The sequence below is a fragment of the Paramacrobiotus metropolitanus genome, unplaced genomic scaffold (assembly GCF_019649055.1).
Source record: "Paramacrobiotus metropolitanus isolate TYO unplaced genomic scaffold, Prichtersi_v1.0 Parri_scaffold0000172, whole genome shotgun sequence".
NCBI classification, from domain to species: Eukaryota; Metazoa; Tardigrada; class Eutardigrada; order Parachela; family Macrobiotidae; genus Paramacrobiotus; species Paramacrobiotus metropolitanus.
Genome location: NW_026570392.1, coordinates 142370 through 154097, shown reverse-complemented (window position 1 = coordinate 154097; position 11728 = coordinate 142370). Strand labels below are relative to the sequence as shown.

The following is an 11728-nucleotide window of genomic DNA, read 5'->3' as shown; positions in this document are numbered from 1 at the left end:
TACGTCTTTGTGCAGTTTAGAGCTGAGTAGCTGACTGCCTGCTATTGCCACTGCTGTATGTAAGGAACCGGCGCCACACGTGCGGCTGCCACTACGACACGACAACGTGCAGGACAAAGAACGTGCAAATCGGCCAGTCGGTCCGCGGTTCCAAGTTTAACACTGAAATATTAAACAGCGCGCAATGGGAAAACATCCAGTCCCCGCTAATCGCCAACAACCACGCTGGAACAGAGAAGGCACTCGTCTGCGCAGCACGAGTATGCATTCAATGGTGTTAAAAAGAAGCATTTATTTCCCACTTACCACTTCCCAGTAACCATTTGCTTGTGAGCTGCGGTCTTTTCCCCTGCAGATTCTGGTTTTTAAATTTTACTGTTTTCAGTGTTTTGCATGTTTCTGTTGTAGTATGTAATACTATGCAGTATACAGTAACAACAAGAAAAAATTAGCGAAAGGAACATTCTGTTTTAATTGTATTAATTTTATTACGCTTTATGCTCACAAAAAACGCCATTGCACTACACCAGGAAAGCAGTCGCCAGTTAGTCGCCACATGTGAAACAAATCAATTCAACCGCACAAAAAATATTACAAAAATTTCCTGTGGATCCAAAACACAACCGAGCAGAAAACATCTACACTTAACACTATAAAAACACTTTGGTCACAAAAAAAATCAGTGGCAAGACTATGTCATTACAAAAACACAGATCCGCGATCAACCGAGTTAAGAGCCCAGGGCGTCCATTCACACTTTGAGGATCTCGTAGACGTCGTTGCCGTACATCCACGTGAAGGGATAGGGATCGGCGGCCACCCGCCAGCAGCACGCTTCGTATTCGGCCCGCGCCGGCTCCTCCACATCCCACATCTCCGGCATCGCGCAGCCCGCTCTACACACGTAATCAATTAATTTCGCAGTTAGTTAATGATGTTAACCCAGCAAGACGTCACCACAAAAAAAACCAGCTACAATTATCTTCGATTTATTTGAAATATTTCATCACAACTTTTATAAGTGGAATTACAGTTAGAAATAAGTTACTATTAACCCATACCAGCGTTTTCGCATACCCCAGCTCGGAACATACATCCGCTTTAATTTTCATAGTTTATTTAAAAATGATACTAATGTAAATTCAATTATAATTTCTAACATTAGTTATAACGGTTTCGCATGCTAACGGAGTATCACTCGGAAAAAAATCCGCTTTAGTTTTCTTAAGCTAATTTTAATTTCTTATCCATAATACTTTTGTTGTTATTTCATTTGTTTTATGGGCATTTGTAATAGGTAAGCATATTTATTAATATACAGGAAATTATAAGTGTTTCATTTTGTACAAATGCGGTAATAAAATACTGTATAAATCATAATCATTAAAAAAATCCACCGATATCAGAAAAATTCTAAACGCCTGGATTTTTCTGAAAACTATGTGATGTTTCGGAAGACCATCCTTATGGCAACTAGAGATACACTGGACAGACTCTGCCACAACTCTACGATCCAACATACATCCGCAGTTCCGTAGTGATGATAGGTTTTTGACTTCTTGAACTCACAGTTACGTGCAATTTGCCAATATACAGCATACTGCTTCTTTAATAATTTGGTTACGGTTTATTGCAGATAGTAATTTTGTTCTGCGGACTGTAATTTTCGTCCAGAAACTGTTTACAGGAATTTTACGAATTCGGGATCTCTCACTTCCTTCGGGAGCGATTCATGCAGTTTATAACAAAATAATATTTCATCCGGAATTAATATTACAGCACTAATCTATCCTGGCGGAAACGTACTTGTGTTTGCGCCAGCAGTAGGAATTCTCAAAAACGACATAATCCACGCCCAACTGCCGATGAATACGGTGGACTTCCCGCGGTGATTTCCGGCTGTACATCGAATACACCTTCAGCGTTCTCTCCCTGAAAACACACACCCATAATAAAACCCGATTATTTCATAATAAATTAAATTTAATTAATTATTAAATTTAACTAATTATTAAATTTAATTTCTCATTGAATTCCCTGACCGTATCTCGGCGTTCTCGTAATGCGGATGGTTGACAATCGGGCGTCCGGTGCTCAGATGCAGATTGGCCATGGTGGCCATCGGACCGGCAAACACGGCATCTATCCAACCGCATAATAAAACATATATAATAATCAAGCAGAAAAAATGCTTAATTAAAAAATTAAAAAACCCAAAAGCCAAACGAAAAATAATTTTCTACCAATCTCATCCTATCTGAATTCAATCGGGACCAGTTCTGCCGATTAGCATTAAAGATTTTCTAATTATTACTGTTTTTTACTAATTGCGTTATTGCTAATTTTAATTACTTATTATCAATTCTATGGTAAAATAACTTCTTTCGATTATTTTTGATTGTGGCTACTTATTTTGTTTCGATTAATTATTCCATTTTGATTAATTTTATTTTTATTTAACATTTTTATTTCGTGATCTGCAAGGTACCTTCGACGGTGTTGTTGTTGATCCAGGTTAGAATGTCTTCCAGTGGATAATTACTGTATTCGCCCATAATCTTGTGCTGCTCCCGTAGATTATGCATGCCGACCGGTAGCATACAGCTCATCAGACCTACCACCATGCCCAAATGCCAGGAACGCCGCAAGAATCCAAAAATCTACACAAAAAAAAACAAATTCCCCATCCGTCGGCAATTTTCTGCGCTCTAATTTTCCATCACATGCCGTAACTCAAACAACGCTCACAAAAAAAATACTTAGACACGCAGTAAAAAATGCAAACAGACTTGAATATAAGAAAAATATTAAATGATTATGGACAAAACGTTCAGTCGTGCAACTGCCGACAAAATTACCACTGTATAGTGTACAGATTAGAGTGAGAGCTGGGAAATTGGGCATACCGGCACATGACACTGCACTACAGATGAACACCACAAACTCATTTACGGTTCGTTAAAGCGTGATTGATCAATAGGAACACCAATGTTCCTTGAGCGTAATCCGCTTGGATTTCCTTAGGATTAATTATGCATTTCATCTACATTTATTCTATAACTTTCCAGATAACTGTTTAATTTAATAAATAATATTCCTGAAATAAAATCTATTTTATTGGAATTTAATTTCAACAATAATAAGCAGATTCAATATTCAAGTCGAAATTCAATGAAATGCATTTCTTTATTTTAAGAAATTAATTGTTTTAACGATACTGATTTTTATTTAATACGATTTATTACAATTACGACAAAGAGAAGCGAGGCACCAACCGATCGCGAGGCGACCAGCGACGCCACGATGCACAACTGCGGCGTCCACAGCAGCTTCAAGCGCATAATCAGCAGCGCCAACGCGGTGAACGCGTAGCCCTGCAGCAGGATGTAGTGGACGTCCAGGGACACCGCCGACACCGGCTGACCATTTTCACCGGGTTTCCCGTTGCTCTGGGCACTGCGTAACCGGAAGAAAGCGGAAAAAGCACAACACATGAGCAAAAGCAGCCGTGAAATCACAATCACACAAATTAAACAAATAACCAGAAATTCAAGAACACTCGTATTATTTCGCGCGAAGCTTAGCTGTTAGTAGAAACAAAAACAGATACAAGCATCAGACATTTTTTTAAAAAAGACCGGCTGCAAACTGCAAACAAAATGATCGATGCAAAATAACCCAAGAAATATAAACAAAACATTCCATTTTCTATAAATATAGGGCAATAATTTTACAATCGTCAACCCAATAAAAGCGACTAAATTACCCATCGTAAATATTATTAAAATAAATAATACTACAGGAAAATTAATTTACATAAAAACAAAGAAACTGAAGTGAATGCAGTAAGTTTATTAAACAATTACTTGGCTTTTTTTAACAATTAATAAAATCCAAAACTACTGCCAAGAAAAACATATAATTTATGATAAAACGCCATATTTAAAGGGAGGTTACAGATCGAACTAGAGAAGAGTAAAATGGTGATTATTATTAATTAACATTTTCTTACCGTTTGGGCGTTCGATACAGGAAATATCCCATATGGGACCGCCGTGCCGAACACACCGGAGTATCGTATAAAACGCTGGGATTCGGTGTCCCAACGCGCCGTTCCCCGTGTGCGACATGCAGGCAGGCTTTTCGCGGGTGGCATTTACACGAGCAGTCCGTTAACAATTCGCGCGTCACCAGGAATTTCACCGTACAACACACCATCACACCGATCGGCAGCAGCAGCGTCCGGCACAGCTTGCCCACTACTTCCACTACAACACACGTAAAACTTCATCTGACCGATACCCAAAAGAAAGATAATTAAAAGCAACAATTCCAGTCTAAACTCGGACGAAAAAATCAAGAACACCTTTTTTGGCTGAATTTTTTTTATTGCGCATTCATTAACGCACTCACGAAAGTAAAAGTTCGAAGCCCTTGTACTACAACACCAGTAACAGTGTACGGCAAGCGAGTTAATGATCGTTACGACTGACCATAAATGGAAGGAAATCATTTTATCACAACAAAACTTCACACTCTCATAATTTTATCGGGACCTAAAAGGGCTGCTCGCCTAAATTTTAAAAATTCTCGTTCAACTGCAAATCGTAGGATCGCGCCCCATTTGAATACAAGCACCATACTAATTTCTTGAAATTCATATCAATATCATTCTGAAATCTGAATTAATAACATTCCAACAACATTTATTATTAACATTTAAAATTTACAAATAATAAATCATGACAAAATAATAACAAATAATAATCAACAACAATAACAATCATGACTAAATAACAATCATCACTAATAATTATTATAATAAAAACTGTAATTTTTATTTTCCCGTACCAAACTAATCGGACCAAACAAACCCGTACCAAACAAACAAACCCGTACCAAACAAATCCGCAGTGAATATAGCAACTGACCTCCAAGAAAATCAAACTCCGGCGCACACATATACAGCATGGTGTGGAAATTCTTCCAGCTGGTGAATTTGGCCCGGACAATCTGCCAGATATGCGCATCATCCGCGCCGCCCACCGCCATCTTCCACACCGGCACCAGCAGCACACACGCGATAAACCCGGCCATCTGCCAGCCCGTCATGTAGCCGAAACGCTCGGCCAGCGGGACCTTGCGGACGGCGAAGAATTCCATCAAAAGGAAGAGCGCGATGACGATGATGCCGTAGGCGGACGTTAAGAGGAAGGAGTTGCAACAGAGGAGAAAATAACAGGCCATTAAAGAGTAGAATAAACCCTGGACGATGGCGCGCAGGAGGGAGTAGTCCAGGTAGCAGGCAATGAAGAGGAAGAGCAGGACGCCAATCTGCGTCAGCAGGACAAAGGGAGCGAACTGCGGAAAAACCGAATTTTAAATGGGAAGTTTTTTAACAAAAAAAAAATCAGTAAATCAGAAAAATTTTAAATTCCAATTACGAAATTTTTAAAAGTAATTTTAGAAGTCGCTAAAAAACAAAGGAGAATTTTAAAAATTTGAAAACAAACATTGTTGACAAATCGGTGAAAATTGCCAATCGTTAATCAATTTCAGAACAGCAACAAAACCGGAATTTTTAAAATAATGTGACAAATGGCGTATTATCGCCATCGGTAAAAACTGCCAATTAGGAAACAAGTAAACCACTTGTCGAAAAACAACTAATTATTAATATGTTAACTTTTAAACAGAACAATTCCAACGCAATTGTCGCTCTAAACTAGTCATGAGATAAATATGTAATGTTAAAAAAGAATTAAAAGAAAATTTCGACCAGTCGGTAAAAAACGCCAAGCAAGTACAAAATAAGTAGGCATTAACTCAATTATTTACCACCATAATTGAAAATCAAATTAACGACCATAATTATAAATAACAAAAATTTCCGAATAAAGCTGAAATAAAAGGTAAAGGAAAATAATTAACAGCCTTCTAGCCTTCCCAAATCTTAAAATATGACAACCATGCCTAAACAATTAGTAAAGTTTTGTATCAAACCCTCGAAAAATCACATCTTCCCGAGTAAAATTCGAGAAAAAAATAAACTAAAAACAAAAACAAATACTAACCTGCCACTGCAGAATAAACAATCCCGACGTCACGCCCACCAGCGCACTCATCTGCCAGCTGCGACAGCCCGTCTTCAGAAGATACGCCACGGCCAGCATCTCCATGACGAAAAACGGATAGCCGAAGCTCTCGCGCAGCGGCGGTGTCCACATGACCCGCGTGGCTTCCCCGTGGTTGAACAAGAAGCACAGCAACGTAATAACCCCGCCGCCGATGTTCTCGCTGAGCAGCCAGCCGGTCAAAAAGAGGACGCCCAATAGCAGACCGTTCAGACCGAACACTCCCAGTAAATACAGGTAGAAGGGATCGCCCAGGCCCACGCAGGCCGTCACCGGGGAGTGCCCGGCGCCGCGGTTGACGCGGAAACACTGCACGGTGGTGATGTCGAGGAACTCGGTGATGGTGGCGTAGATGCGGTAGATGCCGGCTAGGAACATCTATCCAGCATAGTTTTCATTTTTTCACACTAAATTTCCATTTTTTTTAAAAATTTGAATATTTTTAAAGATAGAAAGATTTATTTGCCCAAATAGATGTTACTAAAAGATGTACTCGGCGCTACTCGCAAGTCGTGGCTGCATATATTTCGCAGTATTAAACTGCAAGCTAACGTAGTGTGCGGGCTCATGAGGATCTGATATATTCTAGGATGTTCCAGTAACATCAAAGCTGGAAAATTGTAAACAGTAACACGTAGCTTGACAATAAATTGAAAATATGATTCATACTTTTTTAAATTTTTAACATATTTTGAAATTTATAGGGATATTCAAAAAAACATTCCCTAGCTTAGCCAGTTCGTCGTGATTCTGTCACCACAAGCTCGTCAAATTACTAAACGACGCCTCGGTCAAATTTAACTAACCGATAATACCTTGTTGGAAATTTAGTCCAAATCATGGAAAAACGTCAGAAAGTACGTACCTCTGGGTAAAGATTGAAGCGATTAATAAAGTTGACTTCGTTGGGAAACTCCGTGCTGGTGTCGTGCATAATCTCCATCACACCGCTGAAGAAACTCGGCGCCTCCACAATACGTTTATAAAACGAATAATACAATCCCTAAAAACAGAAAAAAATCTAGCCACAATTTAACACGGCAGAAAAAATTATTATTAATTATTTATTCGTTTAAAAATGATTAAAAGAATTTAAATCAGGCATAATGCATTTCAAAATTATTTTTTTTAAAAATTAAACGATCAGATGCGCGGTACGACGTAAACACCCATCAAGTCATTCCCAGTTATTTTTTCCTGACAAATAAACAACACTAAACGATAAAAAATCAAAACTGTTTTATCAGAAAATTTCAGCACCTCGAAAAATGGAAAATCCACAGAAAACCAGTAAACAAAATGCGATCACGTAAAGTTAAACTCGACCGTTGTCTGATCAGACCCTGTAAAACATACGGCAACATTCACTTTCACTACGGGGCACACACCGCATCCGCCACATAAACCCTCACCTGTTCCGTACGGAATGTCATTTCCCGTTCCAGCTGTGATAAATGCGAAAAGAACCGATCATTCTCAAACAAACTGGACAGATGCCACATGTGGAAGATGGAGGCCCCCGCGAAGATGCCCACCCCAGCGAAAAACAGCGCGGGGAAGCTGCGGGAAGGGCTGCGCGCAGCGGAGGGTGAGCGCGACGCGGATCGTCCAGTTTTGGCTCGCGGCGATGAGCGCGACGACGCACTGTGCAGGGATTTCATCAGCAGCGAGCATTTGCTGGTCAGACGGGCGCGAATGTCGTGGATGTAGTTGACAATCTGGCCCGTGTCCATTTTACAAACAATAAACCTCAAGGGATCCGGAAACTAAAAAACAACACGGAATAAACTGGAAAACAGAGAATGGTGAAAAATAGGAGTGACAAATGATGATCAAAATAATATTCAAATCAATGAAATCATCAGGAGCGATGAAGTAGCGTGGAGAGGCGAGCTTATGCGCTGAGCCGACGAAATTCGTTACTGCATCTTTAGTATTTACATTCTGCCGGCGCAAATAAATTATTTTATTTTTTATTTATTTATTATTTTCTGTCCTATTTTATTTGAACTCATTTAGCTATTTTTTCCCGGTGTGAAAATCATCGTTCAGTAAATTGCCTTTTTTTCGTAATTTTTTTATTAGCGGGCGCTCTCTGATTGTACGAGCAAGTCAAATCTAAATCGGTAGCAGAGAATGAAAAAGTAAATGGAGCAATTTGAGCCTAAATGGTGCAAGCGCTCGTGCATTTTGACTTAATTTAAATTATCTAATAGATAAAAAAATTTTGAAAAAATATTGCAAAATGTCGATTATGAAAAACAGAAAGTGCTGGATTTATTAAAACATTGTAAACTAATACCTTGTATTTAAATACTGATGGATTTTCCAGTTTTTTAAAATTTTAGGCCACTTAATTTGCTTTGGCAGTTTTTATTCCATTCACTTATAGAAAGACGGAATATATTTTATGATATTTTTAGGAATTTAGAGGTCGGTCGTACATGTTTACTTCCGGTTAGTATTATTTCGATTATGTATTGTACTAGCAGTTTCAAAAAACTGGTTTCTTTGGTAGAATTGTTATTGAGGCGAATCTTGAATCATTAAAATTTAAAAGAAAAATTGTTTTACGAATTCACTGAAAGTTTCTTCGTGGAAAATCGACACACTGCTGCACTGCTGGGACTGTATTGTAAAGGTCATTAACTGTTTTACTAAATTATGCCGTCAGATGACAAACCGTAATTTGTGGATTTTAAGTCTATTATTAATTTTTTTCTTGTAGTTTTCAAGATTTTTCCTCGTTTTTATCTGGGCATTTAATATTATCGGGCCGTCTCGATAAACGAGCTGACTTGTGGATCAACAGTGACTCCGCTCGTTAAATTTCAAATTATATTTGATAAAGCTGGTTGCATTATTATGTTTTTAAAATGCAGATAATTGTTGAATTTATTATCCACAATCTGGTACTACAGTGAACAGTGTTATAATTTTCCTTCGGAAAAAATATAGCTTATTTAAAATTTCGCCAGAACACGATTTAGTGGCATTATGTCACAGTTCAAAGTTATCGTAGCTATTCTGATTTTTCAATTTTTTTCGATTTTTGTTGGAATTTTTGTAGTCGCAAACAGAGCGTTGCAATACTTACCTACAACATTATCTATATAATTACTGTAAACTGCATAAGTAAAGAAAAGCCCTTCAGCATTGCCGTTGTTCGTGGTAATGCGGCGGCAGTTTTGGGCACTTTGCCGCGTGTTAAACAGTTCAATAACGCTAATGATGGTATTGGATGTTTTGGTAGTACCTAATTTTGTAGCAGTAGTGTCTGGTTAATACTGTCATAATTATAATTTTAAGTAAAGAAAATATCTAAAAATGGAAAACATCAAGGAAATTATAAAATCTTTCCTTCAGATTATATGTTTTGGTCCACGGATCAAATTGTTATTTAAACAGATTTACAGAATGCTGTTGCAGCAGTGTTAAGTTGTTTGAGTGCCGGTACAAGGCATTCAAAATCACGGGTAAAATATTCCCGTTGAAAGGGAACGAATGTTCGATCAACGCTATACTGTCGCTTCATATGGATAATATTCCAGTGTAAATAATTAGCGCATAATTCGCCGGTCAGCACTCCACATATTCGATGTGCGCAACATGGACAATTATATTTTAATAAAACCTAATTATTCATGCTTTATTCAATCGTATAATATTACCGCTTTTTTCACTGCCGGAAAGGAAAACTGAGCGTTGATCAGGATATTTTGTGTGGACTGTAAGCCCGGCTGATATACTCGCATGTGCGGCACCGGCGAAGCCGGTTGCCGTACATGTGAGTTTATCAGTCGTACCAGTAGCGGGGGCCGCCAAGCCCGGCTGATATACTCGCATGTGCGGCACCGGCGAAGCCGGTTGCCGTACATGTGAGTTTATCAGTCGTACCAGTAGCGGGGGCCGCCAAGCCCGGCTGATATACTCGCATGTGCGGCACCGGCGAAGCCAGTTGCCGTAAATGTGAGTTTATCAGTCGTACCAGTAGCGGGGGCCGCCAAGCCCGGCTGATATACTCGCATGTGCGGCACCGGCGAAGCCGGTTGCCGTACATGTGAGTTTATCAGTCGTACCAGTAGCGGGGGCCGCCAAGCCCGGCTGATATACTCGCATGTGCGGCACCGGCGAAGCCAGTTGCCGTAAATGTGAGTTTATCAATCGTACCAGTAGCGGGGCCGCCAAGCCCGGCTGATATACTCGCATGTGCGGCACCGGCGAAGCCGGTTGCCGTACATGTGAGTTTATCAGTCGTACCAGTAGCGGGGCCGCCAAGCCCGGCTGATATACTCGCATGTGCGGCACCGGCGAAGCCGGTTGCCGTACATGTGAGTTTATCAGTCGTACCAGTAGCGGGGCCGCCAAGCCCGGCTGATATACTCGCATGTGCGGCACCGGCGAAGCCGGTTGCCGTACATGTGAGTTATCAATCGTACCAGTAGCAGGGCCGCCAAGCCCGGCTGATATACTCGCATGTGCGGCACCGGCGAAGCCGGTTGCCGTACATGTGAGTTTATCAGTCGTACCAGTAACGGGGGCCGCCAAGCCCGGCTGATATACTCGCATGTGCGGCACCGGCGAAGCCGGTTGCCGTACATGTGAGTTTATCAATCGTACCAGTAGCGGGGGCCGCCAAGCCCGGCTGATATACTCGCATGTGCGGCACCGGCGAAGCCGGTTGCCGTACATGTGAGTTTATCAGTCGTACCAGTAGCGGGGCCGCCAAGCCCGGCTGATATACTCGCATGTGCGGCACCGGCGAAGCCGGTTGCCGTACATGTGAGTTTATCAGTCGTACCAGTAGCGGGGGCCGCCAAGCCCGGCTGATATACTCGCATGTGCGGCACCGGCGAAGCCGGTTGCCGTACATGTGAGTTTATCAATCGTACCAGTAGCGGGGCCGCCAAGCCCGGCTGATATACTCGCATGTGCGGCACCGGCGAAGCCGGTTGCCGTACATGTGAGTTTATCAGTCGTACCAGTAGCGGGGGCCGCCAAGCCCGGCTGATATACTCGCATGTGCGGCACCGGCGAAGCCGGTTGCCGTACATGTGAGTTTATCAGTCGTACCAGTAGCGGGGGCCGCCAAGCCCGGCTGATATACTCGCATGTGCGGCACCGGCGAAGCCGGTTGCCGTACATGTGAGTTTATCAGTCGTACCAGTAGCGGGGGCCGCCAAGCCCGGCTGATATACTCGCATGTGCGGCACCGGCGAAGCCGGTTGCCGTACATGTGAGTTTATCAATCGTACCAGTAGCAAGGGGCCGCCAAGCCCGGCTGATATACTCGCATGTGCGGCACCGGCGAAGCCGGTTGCCGTACATGTGAGTTTATCAATCGTACCAGTAGCGGGGGCCGCCAAGCCCGGCTGATATACTCGCATGTGCGGCACCGGCGAAGCCGGTTGCCGTATGTGAGTTTATCAATCGTACCAGTAGCGGGGGCCGCCAAGCCCGGCTGATATACTCGCATGTGCGGCACCGGCGAAGCCGGTTGCCGTATGTGAGTTTATCAGTCGTACCAATAGCAGGGGCCGCCAAGCCCGGCTGATATACTCGCATGTGCGGCACCGGCGAAGCCGGTTGCCGTA

The 11728-nt window shown here is 41.8% G+C and overlaps 1 protein-coding gene across 1 annotated transcript; it reads right to left on the bottom strand.

Annotated features, from left to right (window-relative positions):
- Positions 1–500: 500 nt before the first annotated feature.
- LOC129600340 (probable C-mannosyltransferase DPY19L1) lies at positions 501–7964 on the bottom strand. The gene is made up of 10 exons (XM_055498821.1): positions 7547–7964; positions 7000–7137; positions 6075–6512; positions 4932–5361; positions 4013–4268; positions 3276–3456; positions 2489–2660; positions 2043–2142; positions 1807–1932; positions 501–896 (listed from the first exon to the last, which is right to left on the bottom strand). Exons 1-10 carry the CDS (start codon positions 7865–7867, stop codon positions 752–754), a joined length of 2307 nt encoding a protein of 768 aa, XP_055354796.1. The 5' UTR covers positions 7868–7964; the 3' UTR covers positions 501–751.
- Between the last annotated feature and the right edge of the window lie 3764 nt (positions 7965–11728).

Bases quoted from the DNA above. Each gene is read 5' to 3' on its own strand.
- LOC129600340 (XM_055498821.1), bottom strand. From the start codon at position 7,867: ATGGACACGGGCCAGATTGTCAACTACATCCACGACATTCGCGCCCGT. The intron at 2,143-2,488 runs GTACCTTGCAGA...GCGGTTGGATAG, and splicing joins CAACAACAACACCGTCGAAG to ATGCCGTGTTTGCCGGTCCG. The intron at 1,933-2,042 runs GTCAGGGAATTC...GTGTGTTTTCAG, and splicing joins TACGAGAACGCCGAGATACG to GGAGAGAACGCTGAAGGTGT.